The sequence below is a fragment of the Phaenicophaeus curvirostris genome, chromosome 18, assembly GCF_032191515.1.
Source record: "Phaenicophaeus curvirostris isolate KB17595 chromosome 18, BPBGC_Pcur_1.0, whole genome shotgun sequence".
Lineage (NCBI taxonomy): Eukaryota > Metazoa > Chordata > Aves > Cuculiformes > Cuculidae > Phaenicophaeus > Phaenicophaeus curvirostris.
Window position 1 is genome coordinate 7,089,868 of NC_091409.1, and position 21,647 is coordinate 7,111,514.

At 44.9% G+C, this 21,647-nt stretch overlaps 1 protein-coding gene across 1 annotated transcript; it reads right to left on the reverse strand.

Moving 5' to 3' along the window:
* CHRNA4 (cholinergic receptor nicotinic alpha 4 subunit) lies at positions 1-19,456 on the reverse strand. The gene is made up of 6 exons (XM_069871957.1): positions 18,982-19,456; positions 17,539-17,690; positions 15,472-15,516; positions 15,272-15,381; positions 5,715-7,095; positions 1-547 (listed from the first exon to the last, which is right to left on the reverse strand). Exons 1-6 carry the CDS (start codon positions 19,040-19,042, stop codon positions 422-424), a joined length of 1,875 nt encoding a protein of 624 aa, XP_069728058.1. The 5' UTR covers positions 19,043-19,456; the 3' UTR covers positions 1-421.
* Between the last annotated feature and the right edge of the window lie 2,191 nt (positions 19,457-21,647).

The window sequence follows — 21,647 nt, forward strand, 5'->3', positions numbered from 1 at the left end:
CAGGGACACACAGTCCTGAACCACTTCAGTTTGACAGGGCAAAATCACTAAGGCAGGGCACAGCGAGACCTCTGAAGATGACTGGAGCTAATTTGCCAGGGGCTGGTTTGTAGATGCGAAGCCTCTTTATGTGCTGCTTTAGGGAACAAGCTCGTGTTCTTACATTGCCAAGTAAATGCCAATGAATGCCACCATGCTATGTACAGACTTTAATAAGAACTTCTCCCCTAAATTAGATGGAGGAGATGAAAATGGCTTGGCAAAATGATGTGACCTCAGAAAGTATCCTCAGAAATCTCTGGAGCAACTCAAGCAGGGATACCCATAAGTTATCAAGAGGGCTGCCTCCATCTCTCTGCTCCTCTCCTTCCAGGTAAACTAAAATCCACAGAGTGGGATATACTTTTTTCTGGGGCTACATTTAGATCATTCCTGCCAGCCATGGTGGAAGGAAGAGACCAACAGTTCCTAGCAAGCACACAATGATGAACATCCAGAGGAAGATCCTGTCAATGACCATTGCAACATACTTCCAGTCTTCCTTCACCTGGGAACACAACAAGGACAGGCCAATTATTAATAATTATTTGAGATTAAAACTACATTAAGAAGATTATTAACAGTTTATTCCAAAAAATGACATTTTAATTTAAGTCCAGAGATAGGAAGGGAATGTCTTGCTTACATTTAGTGGTCTCATTTGATGGCAAAGGTTTATTCTCTCAGTCATTAATGTGGGAGACAGATTCCCAGACTGCGTGGGTGTGAATGTGCAATTGCAAACTCTATTCACATCTCTCCAGGGATGACATATGCCATAATGTAGCTCCTCTGCACACTCACTATCTTGTTTTCCATGAGCAACAGCTGTAACTGGGTGTGTAAATGAGGCAGAAATTCAAACTGGGCAGGGAGGGGGTGAAGAAATTGCTCATTTCCCCATGCTCGTAAATAGATTTGCTTGCAGATAATGAAGCCAAACTCTTTCTGTGAAAGGATTTAGAGCTCTGGGTGAGTAAGCAGTGAAAATGAACCAGCAAATGAGAGAACTGGTCGTATTCACTCTGCTTTTCCCCACTTTTGTCTTGCTGCGGGAGGATTTTCCAGCAATTCCTCTCTGGAGAGGTCTAGTACTTATTAATACCATCAGGCAAGAACTGTAAATGGCTATTTCATTAAGAAAGAAACCACATACATATGAAAACCTCTTTTATTACACTGCTGTTATTAATTTCTTTCCAGGAAGATGACTGATCAGATGGTAAAGTTTTATTTGATATGGCTGTACCCATTATAATTTCCTACAATATCTCCCTTGGTGATTAATAGACCCAAGGGATGGAATTTGGCACACTGCCTCGCTCTTAAGGGAAAACATCTCAGTGGGAGTGAGCTCAGACTTCTTCAGTGCAGCATGTTAGGGGTGTGATGTGAGGAGGAGGAGGCAGCAAAGCTGAGGCTAATCTTGACTGGGGCTGCTTTAGTGCATCCACCAGTCTGCTACTGTGAGCAAACAGTGCTTGAATCTGTCACATACACAGGGCTGTAGCAGTGTGAAAAGCCCAGTGCACTAATAATAGAATACAATAGGAGAAGACTTTATATTCATTTTAAACAGATAATAACAAGGGAGTAGCCCAGAACAGTAGGTATGAGCTAAAAGAAATGGGGAAATGAAGCACACACTGGAGACCATAGCATATTTCCCTTGAATTTGTTTTCTGAACAAAGCTTCTTAACTTTCAGGAATACCTGAACGTTTGCAAAAGCGTAATAATCAGTTAAATATTTTCATACAACGGATAATCCTATTCCCTTTAAAAACAGCACCAAGTTAAGCAAGTCTTTATTATTCAGTAGACAGAGGTAAACAACTGAGGTTCATCCAGAAGCTTGTTATCTTCTTGGAGAAAAACAGTTGGACTTGATCTCAAAGGTGTTTTCCAACCTAGTGATTGCATGATTCTATGAAACCATGTTGGTTTACGTCTGTGCAGCCCTTAGCACAGTAATTTAGAGATGGATGAGGGAGAGTAAAAGAAACAGTGACCCTTGAAAAAGAATTCTCTCATCCCAAGGTAGGATCTCAGTGGATAACTCCCCTTTGCTGTACATTTTCCAATCTACTCATTACTTGCTGAGAGCTGGAGTGAGTCTCATTCTTATAACTCCTGGTGAGAAGGCCAGCTAAGCAAGCTCTGGATGCTTGTGTTCATGGGATTAGTGCTTCATGATTCAACCGATGTGTAAAGAAAATCTGAAATTTACCATCCGTTGTCCAGCTGGAAAGTTGGATTGAGTAAATACTGCCCTGTCCTGGCAAAATAAGCTTTTTTTTTTGAGTATCCATGCTAGTAAAAGTGACTGCTTGATCACTCAGAGAGAAGAAATGAACTAGATGAGTTTCTTTTTCAGAAAAGAAGGGGGAAACAGGATAAGAGGAATAACTTGAGAAGTTCAACAGAACTTCGCTTTCAAATGCAATAGTCTACGCCTGAATACTCAGCCCATCTTGCAAATGATGGCTGGGAGTGCATCAGATGTTTGTAAAATCAATATCCAGGTTCAGACCGAGAGCACAGAAGGGTGAAATTGGAAATTATGGAGAGATAATGACAAAAAAAAAAAATCAGAATGAAAAGAAATTTATCTGGATTTTTGTTTTGGTTTGTTTTCTGGCAGTGCTGTAGCTTTTCCCTGATTTCCAGCACCTGACATGGAGCATGATCCACAGAGGCCTCTCTGACAACATCTCTGCAGCTGCCAACATCTGCCACCCCAACCCCTGAGCTCTATTTTGATTAGTTTTTAGAAGCTCAATCAAAACTATTTTTGGGAAAGGATCAGGGGCAGGTACCAGCTGGCTTCCACACTCCAAATTCCCGAAAGGCAAGGGAGCTTGCAGCTCTTCCCTGGTCCAGCTCCTTGCAGGTCTGGGAAGCAGGAGCAGGGCATCCTATCCCAGGATCTGAGCGGAGAGCTGAGGTGCCTTGGTGACCTCTGATCCCCAGAACCCAAAGCCTGCAGTGCAGATTACAGCACTCATGAGTGATTTTGTTGTACTTTGTTAAAAATAAACCGGTGAGATTATCCCATGTTCCCTCCCCCCTCAGTTCCATTCTCTCCCATTTTATATTTAAGCTGTCTCCAAAGTACTTATTAGAGTCGGCCAGAGATGCACATAGTCAAGGCTTTTCAGGGCTGTTGGTGTCTGAGTCGTTTGGCTTGTGTGTGACATGCAGCTTGTTTCGCTCCTCAGGCTGTAATTAATTTCTAATGACATTTCTATCATGTGCAGGGACAATTCAGTCTTGCATTTTTCCCAACATACCATTGTGCTGGCATTGTTTGCAGATATCTTTTTGCAACAAACAGCTGCCTCTTGCATTTCCCAATTTCTTTCCGCTGAAGCACTTAATTAAATGAGCTATTTACTTTTAATTTAGAAGCACTGCCCCTGTGGCAATGGTGCTTTAGAAGAAAGAGAGGAACTTCAAAAGCAGCTCTGTTCTCATTCTGGGAAGGTGCATGTCTCTGAAAATATTACCTAGCAGACAGCAAGCCATCTCTCAGGGGCTGTAGCTGCAGCAGAGGTGCCTGCTGAAAGATTTGTTGAAGACTTCCATGAAGAAATGCCACAATTTGATTTTAGGATGAAAGCAGATTTCCGAGTACTGATTTTTCCCCCCAGTATATTCTCCTTTCATTAGATCAGTTCTGCTCCTTACAATAAATTTCAGTTCCAGAAGATGATATTTCCTTCTTTGCCACTTCCACCTGCAGAAAAAATGTGTTTTCCACTGGACTTTACTTGGATCCAGAAAAAGAAAATACTATGGGCTCAGGCCAGGCTCAGCAATCGTTCCCCCAAATCTGAAAAGCCAACCCTGGCTTCCAGTGCCAACCACAACTACTGTGAAAGAGCAGAAACCTGCGGGCAGGTTTGCAGGCTCTTCCTGGGGAGCCTGGTGCATCGGTGGTCCTGGGGGTGACCCTTATCTGCTCATTGTTGGATGTTTTCCTGGTGTCTTTGCAGCCTGGGCTGGCAGGAGGTCTGGTCAGAGCCCTCAAAACTGTTCCTTTTCTTCTGCTTCTGATGTCTAGTGCCGTAAGTAGCTTTCTCCTCAGTATAATTGCTTTGTTTCAAAAAGGAAGAGCAGTGGAAGGTATAAAAAGACAATCTGTGGCTTCTGAAGACTGTTTTCATTTTAAAGGAAGTTGCAATCATGGATTAAAAGGAAAGAATCCAAGGTATTTATTGATTCAGTTCTTGATAATATCAACAAGCTCAGCAGAAAGAGAATCAGTTGAAATGGGAAGTATTGTTGGTGTAATAGTCTTTCATTTACACCACAGGGAAACAAATGAGTTAAAAATCAACTGACTTCCACTTTACTTGTGATTATTGCTAAGAGGAGAGAGCAGAGTTTAATTCCTGCAGTCCTACTGTGCCTGTGAAGTGCTTCAGCCCCGCAAAAGAGTGCTGGGCTGTCAAGTAATGAAAACAGGGATTCACAGCCCATCTCTACCACGGATTTGTTCTGTGACCTTGAACAGGTCGCCTCATGTCTGTATTTTGGCTGTCACTCCTCAACACGAGGAATAAACAGTTACTTCCTCAAAGGGATGTTGTGAAGTGAAATACATTAAAGAACAGAGACCTCTCAGACTGCGGTACCAGAGAGTATATAAATGGACAGCAGCATTTAATCTTTTGTTGCTGCTGCTAAGTGCTCAGTGCTGTGAAAAATGCAAATATAAAGATACTTTCCATGCCCAGGAAGCCTTGCATAAAAGCACTATGGCTTGCCTTGCTCTAAATCTTGAGATAACCAAACTGTAAGGACAGCTGAAAAAGTACTTTTTGCTGACAGATCCCTCTAGGAGAAGCTAGATAAGACTTGTCTTTAGCAAGAATCCTGACTTCAAGTTATCTTGTGGCATCCTTTGTTATGGCCATGATTAGCCAGCACGCTGTATCCATAGCATCGCAGGGGAGGAGCTACAAGAGGTGTGAGAGGATGTGGCATTCATACACTCATTACCATCCCTATTAAAAGGAATTCTTTCAGCTTCTATTTTCCTTCTCTATTTGTAGCCATATTTACCCCTTCAGAGAAAGTGTGAAATTTGTTTGTCCACCCACCTTCCCGCACAGAGCCACCTGCTCCAGAGGAAGTCCACTAATGAGGAACCGCATCACGTAGAGCTAAACATACCCCACAATGTGCCCACGCTACGATGAGCTTCCCACATCCACAACCTATTTGGAGAATTTGCCTTCCCAGGCTCAGTAGCCAGAGTCAAAGCTTAATAGAAAACAGAGAGTGTGAATTCCCCGTCTGTCAGAGCCTTCTCTATAATTAATAAGCCTGCTATGCTCCCACCAGATGACTCCTTTCTTGGGTCTCTCTCACAATCTTAGCTGTTTCCTTCCTACCTACCAACTTACTCCTGTTTTCTGCTGGAGAATCAGGGCTGTTCTAGAGCAGCTTCATCTGCCTTTGGTTCATCAGGCTGCTTGGTTTATCTGCCTGCCACAATCCCAAAGAAAACTCTCCAGCTGTGCCAATGTGTTCAAAAGGCATGAAGACAAGGACGGCTGAACCTACACGAGCAAGCGTTTTCTCTGCGTAGCCCCCGGGTCTGGTGGGGCTTCCTTAACAGCTATTTTTTACATACCCAAGGAGAGCAAAGTAAGTGAGCGTACTTACTGAGAAATCCGCATCTTCTGCTTGCAGGTGGTCTGCGATGTAGTGTACCCCTTCCACTGCCAGCTTCATAGCTGGGGACATCAAGAGGAGATGTTGCTCTTTGGCGCTGTGACTCTTGCTCCCTTGAGCTGGTTTGCCAGCTGCCTCGCTCTTTTTGCATTTACACTTGCACTGAGGGGGTTTGTGTTGGGGCTGCTCTTCATTTAGCTGGCACCGCTGGGATGCTGGAGAGCCAGTGGATTGGCCGTTGGTCTGGGATGAGTCCTCCTGGAGGTAGCAATACTGGATGCTCCGGGACCTGCAACGGATACTCCCTTCCTCTGCCTTATTTGGGCTGTACATCTGCTGAACACTTAATGATCGGCCTTTTGAGATGGAGGCGGTCTGGGTGTCGCTCAGGGGGTGGCATGAGGGTTGTGGAGAGGAACAGGTCACTTGTACAGGCTCTGGGTGCAGGACTGAGTATTGCTCAGAAGGGGATTTGCAGATAGGCTGAGGTTTGACTGGCTCCTCGAGGTGGGCACAGAAGGAAGATGTGGGTGATGGCTCATTACTCTGAGGGCTGGGAGAAGATGAGGTAGTGAAGTTGGGCTCCAGGTCAGTCTCAGACCAAAGCCTTGGCGTATTGGTTATTTTGTGCATGGATTCAATGAGCTTCTTGCAGTTGTCTTTGACTGTGGAGGGGCGTTTCATGAAGAGGAGGCGTGGAACAATGTCAAGAAAGATCCTCCTCACCCAGTCAGGCATCGTGTGTGTACGTGGGGAACGATGGTGCACGTTGAGCACAAAGACAGTGATGATGATAGACAAGGTAACAAATATCATGGTGAAGAGAAGATACTCTCCAATCAGGGGAATGACCAAGGAGGTAGACGGGATGATCTCTGTGATGAGCAGCAGAAACACAGTGAGGGACAGCAGCACAGAGATGCACAAGGTTATCTTCTCCCCACACTCGGAGGGCAGATAGAAGACCAAGACAGTCAGGCAGGAGATCAGCAGGCAGGGGATGATCAGGTTGATTGTGTAGAACAGCGGCAGCCTCCGGATAATGAAGGAGTAAGTTATATCGGGGTAGATCTCTGTGCAGCATTCATATTTCTTGCTGTTGTAATTGCCCACAGCGTTGATGATGACCCATTCCCCACTCTCCCAGTAATCCAGCTGGTCCACATGACTGTGCATGCTCACCAAGTCTATTTTGGCTTTATCATAGGTCCAGGAGCCAAACTTCATTGTGCAGTTTTGCTGGTCAAAGGGGAAGAAGGTAACATCGATGCTGCAGGAGCTTTTATAGATAGCAGGGGGCATCCATTTAATTCTCCCATCATAGAAGAGGTGAGCCTTGGTCAGGTGGGTGACTGCAAAGTCGCCGTCAGCACTGAGAAATGCAAGAGATAAAAAAGACTAAGGTTTCTCTGGGAATTCTCAACTCTGTTAAAGAAATGGAACATAAAATATCTGGCTTCCAAAATGTCACTTGGGGCACCTGGGAGATGCAACATACACATCATATGCAAACACCAGCTCCATCCAATCTATCTTTTTTAAACTCAGTTGGCTCATACAAGCACTGAATTTGCATGCACACCTGAGCCCTCACCTTGTGAAAGTTGGGTCCTTGAGGTGAATACACATAAATTTTCCTTGAAGGTGTCCCATAAATGCCCTGTCAAGGGTTGAGTTTGCTTTAGAGAGGTGGGAGGAGCCCCTATCAGGTGCTGTGGCTGCGGGCTCTGCAGAATTAATTGTGACAGCTGCTAGAAATGAAACAGTGTTGGGTAATCGTTCAGTCTCTTACATGGAAAACAGCAAGAACATCCTGTTAATAGGAATAATGAAAGTTAATATCTCGATTCCTCATTCAGGAGGAGAGCTGCCTCTTAAGGTGTCTTCCTACAGGGACTCTCAACTGGAGTCTGTGTGCTGGTATAAGACGAATAGATAACAACCCAAGGTTTTAGACCAGAAAGCCATTTTCCAGACAGTGAAAGAGCTGTTGTATAAACAGCATTTTGGTTTTTGCTTCAGATCTCCTTTTCTCAGCTCAGGAGATCAAAAAAGGCAACAGAAGAGGTAAGTGTACTGGGGATTGGAGGGAAGAAAGAGCACCAGTGAATGCCATACCTGGGCTGTAATAGCATTGGAGAAAGGAGGGGGACTGATTAACTCTGGGAATGGGATCCCCATCCCTGGAGACAGTCCTGTCCTCTGCCTGCATCACCAGCCACAGTTCCTCTCCTTCCTCACACCCACAGCTCTGCTGCTACACATTAACCTGAACCTGCTCCTTGTCCTGGTGCATGGAGGTCCCAGAAATAAATTGGCTCATTAATACAGTCAATTTGCACAGCAGGTAATTAATGTCCTGCATGGATATGCCATGCCCTGTTCCTCCACTTCTCTCAGTGATGAGATATGTAGACTGTGACACTTAAATTCCATGTTAGGGGACAAGTCCACAGACACCTTCTCTACAGCAACATCCTTCTTCCAGGCAGTATATGCAGGATCTGCAGCCAGCTTAAACAGAGGCAAAACTGATGCATACAGAGCTGCACAAGTGACGTATCTCCTTGTTCAAATAGTCATCATGATGAAGACCGGGTGTACGAATGAGAAAATTAAACCTTGACCTGAAAGTGAGCCAAGCCCCTACACCCACAGCCCCTTTGTGCAATGGTTGGCTGAAACTTCCAACCCTTTCCCTCCCTTGATCTCTGTTTGCAGAGAGAGGATTTTAGTATCCTTGGACAGTCACATCCTGCATCAAACGCCCTGGTTCAAGCAGCCTTAAAATGTGAGTGACCTTTGGGTAGAACTGCATTTTTTTTTTTTTTTCATCCTGAGCAAATGTTTGAAAGGTTGAAATCCCAGTTGAGAAAAACAAGTGGAATCTGTTTGTAGAGCAATGTCCTCAAGTCTAGGCACAGGAATAGAGAAAAGAGCATCCAAGAAGGAAGCAGGGAGTTAGGGATCATCTTACACACCTGCCTCAAGCCACTGCAGAGCTCAGGATATGGAGGAAGAAGTCTGTTGAGTTATGCTGGATGGCAAACATCAACACTGCTAAACAAAGGGGAAGCTGAGCAGGGCAGAGAGAGCTTTCACTAAAAACTTGAGATGAATTATTCAGGCTGATACAGATAGAAAGCTCTCTGCTCCTGCCCAGCCCTCCTGCCTGGAGCTGATCCAGCCTGCAGACGCTTTCCCTGCAGTCGGCAAAGTCCCTTGGCCCTTCTCTGCTGCCTCAGTGCTCAGATATACTGTGACAGGAGCCATTCAGTGACAGGGTGCACAGGGGTCACAACTCTCCTCTTCCTCACCAGCACCAGCATAAACAGTATGGGGACAATCCAGAGGGGTTCCTTAAGCCACTGAAGGCAGAGGAACCTCCCCAAGCATATTTCTTTAGGAGAACATCCATAATTCATATGCAACAGGGGGAAAAAAAAGAGACTGATGTTTCTTATTGCCCTGTGAAGCATCATTGTCAGTCCATGACCACGCTGGCTTCCAGTGAGACTGGAGTAGTGCTGCTTCTTTTGAGAAACAGGAAGGATCTGGAACTTGGTGAACTGTCTTGGCTAATAGTATCTGAGCAGGGATGGCAACTGCTCCCAGCTCCCAAGATTTCAGCCCTGATCCTTGCCTTTTGAGACAGTTTGCCAGGTTGACTGCATACATGGAAAGATAAATTCAGAATTACTGTTTGTGCTGGAGAACTGGTCCAAAGGAGGGTGATGAATGTTATCTGAATGTGATCTGATGAACGCGATCCAAAGGAGGGTGATGAATAACTCACCTTCCCTGGAGGTGTTTAAGGCACAGGTGGACGAGGTGCTGAGGGGCATGGTTTAGTGCTTGATAGGAATGTTTGGACTCAACGATCCAGTGGGTCTCTTCCAACCTGGTTATTCTATGATTCTATTATCTAAGAGCTGGACAACCTCCCATAGGAGGACAGGCTAAGAAAGTTCAGGTTGTTCAGCCTGGAGAAGAGAAGGCTCCAGGGAGACCTTAGAGCAGTTTCCAGCACTGAAAGGGGCTCCAGGGAAGCTGAAGAGGGGCTCTTTATCAGAGAGGGCAGGGGGTGTGAAACTGGATGGGCTTTGAGGTCCCTTCCAACCCACACCATTCTATGATTCTTTTTTGTTTCTATAATAGAAAGCCTTTGCTTTTTGTGGCAGATTTTGGCAAAAAACCAAAAGAACGCAAAAGGACCTAGAGCATTTTGACCTATGAATTGGACATCTTCTAAACCTTTAAAATGTCCTTTTTTGACATGGAAGCTAAAAATATGTACAAACCCAGACTGCTGCTCCAAAGGGGTCAAGGCAAAACCACCATCATGTTTTACTCCCATGAAAACAAAACCAGGCAACAGCATTATCCTGTGCAACTCCTTTCATACCTCTTCTTTATTAAATCTAATTTACACTCCAGGACCACCTGCTTTGGATGAAAACCATCTTTTCTTTTCTCCTGGGTTTTGCCTGCCCTCTCAAGCCAGACTAAGACAAGAAACAAGCACAAGTGACAGTCTGTGTTTGCTGTTCTCAGTGGCTTTCTTTCTAATTCTCAAGAGGAATTGGAAATCCAGTTCTGCATTTAATGAGATCTCTGAGGCATGATTAAATTGTTCATTAATGGAACAATATGTTTGTAATTGGACTCATATTGGCAAAGGGGATAATGAGCATCCAGTAGTGAATTTGTTCTTAGGTAGAACAAAGTGTAAGGGGCTGGGTAAACAGCACAGGTGGGTGTTTTGCCTTTTGAAAACTGTTGGAAAAGGGGATGAAACCTGCTAAAAAACCATCCAGGAGCAATAATAATTCACATAGTTGTGTTTCATTCCCAGAAACATCCTGTCTGGCACTTTGCGGTCTCTGCCTGACCAGCCACAGTGACTGTAGCTACAACCAGTGTGATGCTGCAGATCTCCCAAGTCAATTATTTCCATAAATGACCTGCTGCTTTGATAGGGAAGATATTTTTTAATTGCTTGCCTAACAAACTGCCTCATCCTGAGTCCCCTTTGGCTCGCACATGTTTACAAGAAACACTGGCACTGCCTTTCAAGCTGGATTTTACCTGCAGTGCTGTGGCAGGAGTGAAACCAGCAGCAGGGTAGCTTCTTGCATTGGAGAGTCACCTAAGGACTCTGAGGAGCCATAAAATACTGAGATCCTCCTCCTTCTCCCTCACCAACCAAGCAAGGCTGTGAAGTAATTTCTGATTTTACTGGGCATGTTTGAACTCCTCATCGCAGTTCAATGTAAAGATATTTAAGCAATTTGTAAGCAGGGTAAATTAGCCATGCTGTTGCATGTAGACTGTATCCAAGCTAGCTACATCATGCAAAGATAATTTTCACAATTGTTTTAACCTTTCGTGCACACATATATTTTCATCTCCTTCCTCAAGCTTACCACCCACACTGGACCTTCAAGCATATGCTTTCTGGATTGAAAGCTACACTTACTGGCACCCTGCCGCTGTGAGGTGAACCTAGAGAGATGCTTCCATCCTGAGTGAAGCTTTCATTCTGCTCCTCCTGACAAGACAGAGGGAGCAAATGAGGTCACCAGGCCATTGATGATCTTTTCAAAGCCTTTCCTCAATCTCCTCCAAGGAATGAAGGTAAGACAATCGACTACAAATAAAAGAGACTGGGGAAGTCCTGTTTTCTTGTGGAAAAACAGTGGGAAAACATACTCCTGGCCAAGTTGTGCACTGACTGTGTAACGTGAATGTTTCCTTAGACAGGAAGGTGGAAGAGCTGATATAGTGGGATGGAGAAAATCTGCAGTCATTCCTCTATAGTGGTAGCACATTTTCATCTCGTTCAGTCCAACCCACTGCATTGTGAAGGTTGTAATGAAAAGCCATTTGGAAGAAGGAGCTCGCACAAGGTAAAGGTCACAACAAGAGCTTGAGAATTAAGATAGTCAGGCTCTCCTGATTGCTCTGACCTGGCATCTCTAAAAATCTCTCAGTAATAAAGTACTAGAGCTCTTATATTTTCATGTCAACTACGACAGTGCACACTGATGAAGAGAAGACTGTTATTCCTTTGCCAACAGAAATCATGTTGCTGCGTTCTGTAGCCTCCAATTCCCCATTCTGAGAATAAAGGCTGCTCTTCTAAAATCTTCTAAGTTTATAAGGGTTCACGAATGGCATTGTTTTACTGGCAGCCGTCCACAGTACAGTATTTCATTAAAAAGCTCTGCCGATGGAGAACGTGGATTTTTTTATTTTGCCAGTTTCTATTTTCCCTGAAGTTCGGAGATACATCATCTCACAAAATTAAATGTTTTCAGAATGCATGTAAATGAGGCACACATTTATTTTAATTTCTGATGATACAATTTAAATCCAAACAGAGCTTTAAAAGCCTGAAATTTAGCTATAAACATTAATGGATATGGCTTGAATGTCCTCATTTAGAGCATTTTTCATTGAACATCAGTAACCAGGACAAAGTGGGGTTTCAGGACCCCTTTACAGAATGTACCCTGCACCCTTTAGGCAAGCATTAAAGAGATGCTTCTGTAATGTTCAGATTAAAATAGCCTCCAAAGGCCAATCAGAGATCATTTTATTTTAAGACTGTTTTGTGCTACCAAAACAACCTCAGATTCAGAGGTTGGAAGGGGCCTCTGGAGATGATCTAGTTCAAACTCCCCACTCAAAGGTTTTCTCCTCTGGAGTTTCTATGTTCCACGGGGCCCAAATGGCTCCATGTAGTGGTGGAGAAGTGGAAAAAAATATCTGAATGCAGTGCCAAGAACTTATTCCCTGATTAGACAAAAATAATTATTCTTTTTTACTTTAAATATACAAATGAAAACTAAAATGTGCTTAAATTCCACTCATGAATGGGAAAACAAGCCAATGCAGAGGATTAGATAATTCATTTATAAATGATTTGGTGGTGTCTGAAGAGCTTTTACAGCCTCAGATAAGGAGCAGCTGGCCCTCTTGGCAGAGAAGAGGAGGCTTTATCGCTTCACTATTAACTCATTTTCCTCTGCTACACATGTGCTTTCTCACATCTAGTAGAAACTATTTAGAGTCTTGGAACTTATCTCATCAAGCCTGAAAATTCAACAGCATATTAATTTCCCTGTAGGATATTAATTTGGTTTTAGATTCCTTATGAATGTTGACAACTACATATACTCTCTAGGCCAAACCAGCTGAGTTTACTGATTTAATTTGGGCCTCTAGAGTGGATAAACTGAAGTTTTTGACAATAATGAGCTTAGATACTTAGAATAACCTCACAACAAGGAGTTAGGTTTCTTTAAAGATGTAAATCTCAAATCAATTTAAATTTCACCATTTCTATATATACCCCAAGATGAAACCAGAAGAGGCATTTGTATAATCCCCTGTCCAGAAGGTCTCTTTTCCAGAGGATACCATTGCAAACAGAAATACCACACTTCTTGCAGAGCATGTGATATGCAATAAATAACACACACTGAAACGCCTGAACAGTGCAAAAGGAGAGCGTGGCTGCTCCCTCTCTTCCACCAAGCTCTCTGCACACAAACTCTTGCTCCTAGGGATGCAGAATTGTGTGCATGTATCTTACTTTTAATTCAACCTAAGCTATATATATAGGTAAAACATGAGAGGGAATCTTTGTTAGCATCACCCATTCCTGGTCACTGTCTTTGCAAAGTCTTTCCTGAAATATTTCTAGCAGAGATGCCTGCAAAGAGAAACCCTGTCTGGTCATACAGTTGATGAGCTACCATGCAACAAAGCCTCATCTTGGTGTCCCACCATGCTACAGGTTTTGCTCTGCAGCCCTCGAAACCATGAAACCTGACTGTTAGAGCAGTGCAACTAAGATATGGACTGCAGCTTCAGATGTGTTTGATAAGAAGTTAGGTAGAAGAGAGAAGTTTATCTCAGGGCAGAAAACAATCTACACAAGACTGTATGAAAGAGCATGGGCAAATAGAGCAATAAAGAGATAAAGAATTAATGGAGAACCATTACTGACTGGCAAATTGTTGGCGCCTATATCGATGTTTAATTCATGGACAAAGTAACCAATTAAAAATGCATGATAGACTCATGACAACCAAGAGAAGAATGCATGGCTATTTAGTTTGCATAAAGGGAGAGACGTAGCTTGGATTTAGATAGTTGGGGCACCAGATCTCATTGAGCGGTAGAAGATTGCCAATAAGTTAGACCTTCTATTTTCCACTTCTCCCTGCAAGGCAGACTGAGTCAGGACCCATAAGGTGGGCAAGGCTGAAAGACTCTCATCCCAGAAGAGGGGTTCTTGTGCACCAGCAACTCCAGCAAACAGATGGTTGGAAGAGGTTTGTAGCACTATTCCCTTTGGCAGTATGGTCCATAACAACAACCCCCAGAAGCTCCAAAAAAGAAATCCTTACCATTGTCACTAATTAAGCAATGACAAGAGCATTCTTTTTCTTTTTCAAGTGGAAACTGAACACCTTTCTTGGCTGCAATGTGAGAAACTTGTATAATATCCACACTCACAGCGTCTCCCTGTAGGACAGGAAGGTCCAAGTGCTTACAAATTAGTCATTTCCACTGGACTAATCTCTGAAAGGTGCTGTGTGAGGGTGCAGTGATTTCCGAGAGGTTTGCAATCACTCCACATCACTGAGGATCACTGACAAGCTAATGGGAAAGCTAACAATTTCCATAGTCTCCCAGGCTCACAATCCCCTCAATAGATTCCTCCCTCAGCCATTGTTTTTAAACAAAACAAAAGCAAAATCATATCAAACTAGAACTAGGCAACTGTTCATTAAAAATAAGCCTGGCTTCTCTTGTGAGCATTTTCTCTGAGTGTTAGACACATACAGAGGTGGTTTTGTTTGATATCTGCAGCAAGTGTTTTCTCTGAAGCCTGTGCTGGGGAGGGAGACTGGGATACCCTACATCCTAGGAGGCTGGAGAGCTCTGGGATGATAAGCAGAGGAGAAAACAGCATTGGCTCTTGGACAGCCTTTCTAAGAATATCAACAAGAAAAACCCCACCTGCTCCCTAGGAAGTGTCTATACAAGAGACAGATTTCAAGCATTTGGGATTAGGAACAAGTATCTATTTAAGAAGAATTCCAGAATGCTGTTGGGCTGACCTGCAATTTGTAGACACACAAGTCTGATGTTTCAGCATATTTTCCTTATTTAAGCCCACCCTTGGTAATTGGCTTTTTCAGGTGATGAATTAGGAGAGAACCCCTTGGTGAAATGAAACTGAAAAGGACTGAAAGTTCAACTCAGCTTAACTGTGTCTCCAACATGAGAAGAGAAAACAAAACAATACCTAGTGTTCTCCAACAAAGCTCACTGTCCAAAGAAAGTATCATTAGGAGAATAAAAACAGTGCCATGAATGTTACTCATGTCATTTCAGGGACCAACATTATGAGAATCTACATGGAATTCAACCGAAATAAGGAGGAACAATTGCAAGAAGCACCTTGTCACCATGGGCAGGGAAAATTTTCAAGGATGGGTTTGCCCCCTGGCCACAGAGTTGACACTCACTTGTTGTAGAGGACAATGTCTGGCCTCCAGATGAGCTCTGAGGGGATTCGGATGGATGTGACATTTTCATATTCTTGGGGGTCCCAGCGTAGCTTGTAGTCGTGCCACTCCTGAAAAGATAGGACGGTTACAAACCTGGGAGAGTTCAGATTGAAAAACTAAAAAGGAACAAGGAAAAGCACATGTTTTGGTGAACCCACCTGCTTCACCCACACGTTTGTGGTCATCATTTGATTTTTCTCATCCTGAAATACAAAATGAGGTATTAGTAACAGAAGCAGGGGAAGCAGTCCAAGGAACTCATTAAATTTCTTTTAATTACACTTCGTTTCTGCAATTATAAATCACCTCTGTAATAAATAAGTTCCATCTTGGAAACAACAAGCAGCTGTTTCTGTCATTTAACATGGGACAGGGCACAGCTGCCTGCTACCACTGAACAGCTGAGCCTGCACCTAAGCAATTTTGTGAGCAGACAGACTTGAACTTAGTGTGATTCTGCTGCCATACCCTCTGCTGGACCAGTCCTTGAGTATCTGTTTCTCTACCACTTTTTCATTCAGGCATCTGAGGGCCTCCAGCACAGTTCCCCCGACAACTGGGGATCCCAGTCTTGCAGATGCTACCCTTTACTGGAATTTTCCTTTGTGGCTGGTTGCAGTCCCTTGATGGAAACTCCTGCCCATCACTAAGCCCGAGAGCTCTGCCATCCTCCTGACCTAAGCAAAGCATGACTCTCATGCCATGGGTTTATCTCATAGGGGGTTTGCAAGGCACTGATGACTGACTGACTGCCTCCTCCGCTGACTTCTCCCACGCAGAGTCAACCCAGGGACAGTGGGTGACTTTGCAGCCAGTGGTGTTGCTCTTCCTGGCCTCTTTTCCCAAGGTGAGTGCAATACACAAGGTCCTACAGAGACACAGCTTAGGTATCTGAATGTGTTTCTCAGTGACTCCTCCTAGATATACGTTTGATGCCTTATCACTTTTTTCTGGGCTCAGAAAACCCTCAGCACACCAGGGTGAGGTAAGGACATGCAGGGATGTTGAGTTCCACATCGATTTTTGTTCCCCCACCCCCAGCTTTTCTCAGCAGGAGCTGGGGTTTGAATACGGTTTTGATTTCTCTTTCAGACTTCTTGTCGTTGGGAGCTGAACGTTGGGTCTAACAATTGCAATGGGGTTTGCAACAAAACAGCGTCTCTGTCGGGAGGGGGAGAGCCAGCTGAAGTGCTGCAGTGGTGGCAGGGGTGTCACCAGTGCCCAACCACATAGACTGGGGCAGGAAGGGATGAGAGCTCTCGTCCAGCTGAACCCACCAGCCCTGGCACAGAATTGCCTGCTGGTTGCACTTCTAACCACCAACATGATTTTAAGATGATTAAGTCTTCTTAAGTAAACAGGGAATAGCGCTACGAAGCAGGTGTATCGATCTGCTCTCTTCCACAACTCAGCAGCTGCATAATGGAAAGTCTCTCTCATGCCTCCACAGTCACTAATGTCTCATCTTTAGTCTTATCAATTATTCAGATGAGAACCGTACAACTTTAACATTAGCAACTGCAAACAGCCCTGGATGCTGTAAGCTGACGTAAGAGAGGAGGGGAATGGAAGAACATTTCTGTGCTGCAAAGCTGGAAGCTGATGCCTTGTACACAAGGAGATGCAACTTTCTAGCAACTAGTGTCTTTGATTGCCCACCTCCTGTACCACCTTGGCTCTGTTTCCTCTGCATCTCAAAACCCTTATTTCAAAACACAGAATGGTGCAGAGAGTCATCTGCCATGAGTGTCCCACACCAGTAATGTCTTTAAGCCTCATTAGGCTTTCCATTATCACCCTTCTACTCTGCCACGTGAATACAGTAAAAGTGACAGAGAGACTCTACTCAAACACACTGTCCTGGGAGAGCAGAAGATGCACGCAATCTAGAAAGCCTCTGTGAGTGCTTAACATCTGCAGCCCTGGAGGGATCACCTTTGGAGTCACACTTGACCTCCTCACGCTGTGACAGGGTAATCCTTTAAATATCATTTCAGGGCACTCAGGGCAGACTGCAAACCACAGTTTGCACACATGTAACTTGAGCAAACATTCAGAAACAATATTCTTGCTAATATGATCTAAAAACCCTCAAAACATTCAGTTGTAGAAGCTCTTCTCAGCTGAGAGCAAAGTCTTCCCAACCTGACCCTGGATCAGCCAGTGAAACCCACTTCTCCCCTAGCCCTGACCCCTCGTTAACCTTGGTCCCTTGTTGCACTTACAACATCGATGAGCTGGGCGATGGACAAGCCGAAGCGGACGAGGACCACATCGGAAATGTTGGCAACGGGGCGGGACCACTTGTTATAACCGGAGAAGAGTTTCTTCAGGAGACGTTCCTCGGCGTGAGCTCGGGTTTCCACGTAGCCAAAGGCTGTGGGGAAAACATGATGGCATGAAACGCTTGGAGATCCAGGCACCAGCAGAGCCGGACCCTTCTCTGATGGAAAGACCCAGGCTAATTACAGAGATGGGCAAAAACGGACACATGGGAGGGTGATGCCACCCCGGTGAGTTGCCTCCCCATTATCAAAGGCATTGCCACGGATTTCTCACTCTCTGTGGTCAACTCCCAGGATAGGGTTTCCATTGCAGAACAGGGATGTTCTGCAGAAAGTGGGAGCATCAGTAAACCCATTTGAAAACCAATGCATGGGCAATTCTCCCCTTAATCTGGTTTAACGACCACTTGCCCACAAGTTTTTAGCACTAAAGTCTGCAAGTAGGAAAGAGAGATGGTAGAAGGGCAAGGCACAAAGGAAAAAGCAGCCTCCTCCTGGGTGATAGAATCATAGAATCACCAGGTTGGAAGAGACCCACAGGATCATCGAGTCCAATCATTCCTATCAAACACTAAACCATGCCCCTCAGCATCTCGTAGGCATTTTGGATCAGATTTACACACAGAAACTAGCATCAAATGCATCAGGAAAAAAAAAGAGCAGACTGAAATTCATCTCTTCGAACTCACCTTCACAGCTGGCCTTCCACTAAAAGGATGGGTGAGGAAGAGGACAGGGGAGAGCGCAAATTGGATAAGAAGAGCGTGGTTTCCCTTCAGCAATGACTTTAAAAGTTGAAGGCTACAAGGAGCAGCCCTGACCCTGCACGTACGCTACAGGAACAGTAGGTTATTAAAAATTCAAGCCACTCTTCTTCCAGGGGGGCTGCCAGGGGAGCTGTGAGCAGAGGCATCCTCCACCGCAGCCAGCGGGGAGAGGAGCCAGGGGCTCTCCCCGCATCCTCCACAGAATATGGCTCCTACTTAGTCTTTAGCTGCCCTGGATTATACAAAGAGAAGCATTAGCCGAGCGCTGGCTGCGCTCTCCCCAGCCGGAGCTGTAGCCCGGAGACACATTAACACACTTTACTCAGGGAAGGAAAAAACCAGAGGAGGAGCAGGATGCTGAGCCCCAGCCTGGATTCTCCCTCCCGTCCCCTTCCCCACGGCGGCTTTAACCCCTTCCCCATCACATCAGGCAAGGAGCAGAAAAGAAAAGCCAAGGATGGCTCAGCAGAGGCTGGGGTTTGGGGGTCCTGCAGTGGGGCAGGAGGATGCAGGAGTGGGGAGGATCCCTTGCTGATAGGGACCAGTCTTTGCAGCAAGCTAAGGGAGAAAAGAGCTAAAGAGCAGAACACGGGGAGAAAAGCTTTCTCAAACTTACCGGGGAAGATGCTGGCACACAGCAGGAGGAGGAGGTTTCCTTTAGACCAGAGAAATCCCATTGTGGAGCAGAGCTCAGGCTCTAGTACGCAGAGTCTCCCGTCAGGGCAACTTTTCCTCTCCGTGACTCTGGATCCTCCAGCTTCATTCCCCTAAACTCCTTTCTCTCTCCCTCTCACCTGCCTCTGGGAAGGGATGATAGCTGGTGGTTTGTTTGTTTTTTCTTCTCTCTTCTGACTGGCGTCCAGCTCTTCTTCCTAGAAAGATGCTCTTCCCTTAGACACCGAAGCACCAATACTTGCAAGAGATGGGTAAGGGTTGCAGAAAGCTCCTGTGAGGAGCTACCAGACAGATGCACAGCCTCCCTGGGCTCTCCTGCTTCCTCCTCTCCCCTTTCCTACGGGGCGGTTTGGCTGCTCAGTGTATTTGTTGCTGCCGCTGCTGTTTTCACCCTTCCCCCAGCCCTTTGCTCAGATTTTGCTGCTGCTGGGGCCACTGGTGCCCACGCCAGCAGAGATGGAGCACAATATATGTGTATATTTAATGTAGTTAGACCTGCCCACCTCCCGCTCAGGAGGAGGAGAGAATCTGTGCACTCCAGCAAACAGGCTGCGGGGAGGAAAACTTTTAGAATGAGGAATAAAAGGGCAGATCCAGACCTCAGCTGCGATGGGAGGTGGTGGATACGGAGCCATCTGGGATCCTTACAGCACCTGAAACCCAAACAGTTCTTAATTAACAAACCTGTCTGTTTAATCTCATCCAAGCGCATTTCAAAATCACTCCTGCAGACTTAACAGGGTAATTAGCCTGAGAGACGTTTCTGGCCTGGGCGTGTATTTTTTGCTGTCGACAGTTATTGGGCTGACGAACCTGCCCATGAGAACAGGGCTCGGTGCCGTACAAACACGTAGTACAAATAGAGATATTAGTCTCTGCCCACAGGCAATACTAAATCAAAGGTGAGACTAAGGCAGGAGGTCACTTGACTGTATCTCTACACCTGAATGCACCTTAGATGCATCATAAATAACAAAGTCATGAAGAATTTTTGTGGAGGAAAGGGTAATTCCTTCCATTAACAAGGAATTCTCACTCTAGCCCTTCATCTCGCATCCCTGATTCCTCACGAGAGACACGGAGTAGAGCCCTCTCTCTTTCATTTTAAAACTAGCTTTGATATTAACACAATTGCTTCCACACGGATAGCAAACGGATTTCATTTTCAGGCAGGGGTAGTTTTGCCAGCTGCAAAATTAATCAAAGTCTGTTCTGATAGTACTAGCTACATATTTTATGTATAATAATTTCTCTACTCCCAGCCCATCTCAAATATCTTCCAATATAATAGATTGTTGGCTGAAAATGGGGAGGATTAAAGCCACAAGAGAAAACAGGTCTACGGTGAGATTATAAATAACATTGCTGTAGTACCAAACTCATCTTGGCTCACCTTTCTTGTCTCCTCTCTTCCTCAACAACTGTCAGTCTTTTTAAATGACAAACCTTTCTATAATTTCCAGGTGGTTGGGCTCCTGCGTGGTTTGCCTGCCTTGCTTTCAGTGTCCTGACCCTCAATGCTGCACCTGAGCACCTGTGATGTGCCTTAAATATCTGTAGTGCTCATTCCAGGGAACCATCCAGAGTTAATTTAATGAACAGCAGATGTGAGATCCAATTACCTTAAAGCTGAAGTGTGCGTTGCATCCTGAGAGCCAGGTCCTGTGCAGCACTGAGCTGAGCACCTCTCCTTCCCACAGCCAGCACTGGGGTACCACAAGGGCAATTATGCTTTATCAGGGTAAAAGCAGCATTGCTCAGCCACACACTGCAACTGCACATTCCCAAATATCCATACAGCAACCAGGAAAACCCATTGCTTTAAACCACTCTATAAAATCTGGAGGAAGGGGGACATCCCCCCATTTGCCTGCTCCTCCGCTCCTTGCTGGATCCAGCGCTGTGTGGTTCAAACACAGCAGCATTAAATGGGTAAATCCTGAGTTTCAGCCCATCCACTTCCAGCAGCAAGTACCAGATACAACAAATCTTGCAAATTCCCAAAGGCTCGTGGTGGGAAATAGGATTTGTAAAGGCCATTTTTCAAGCCGGCTGATATTTTGCGCAGGTCATGCATTGGGCGACCAAACCCAAGGGATCCAAGATCATCTATTCCCTTTTGAAACCCCTGGCCATAAATAACACAGGTATCCTTGACTACAGGCCCTTCTGCACAGAGTTAATTCAAATCCCATGGACATAGTCCATCCATCTTCACCTTGCCTCGGTTTCTGTGCTGGCGATGAAGGGAGCTGGCGGGTGAATACTGCCTTTGGATTAACCCTATAAATAATTTTGATTAAAAAAGGATTTCCTTCTTCTGGAAATTAATCGTAAATCATCATTTCCTAGAAGTGAAAGGTTTATCCCTCACCTCCCTGGCCCTGTTTTTATGTGATGTGGGGAATGAGCGTATTTTACAGAGGTGCCTGTGCCTTGAAGTGACCTTGTTAAATCTCACTGCCAGTTTCTTTCTGCATCATTGGACCATAACAAAATTTCCATCAGTTCCTGTGTGTATTTGGAAGGCAACATCTTCCACTGGTACATGTGCAAGGGACTCTGACTGGGACAAAAGATGCCATTTAAAGGTTTTAATGATACTTT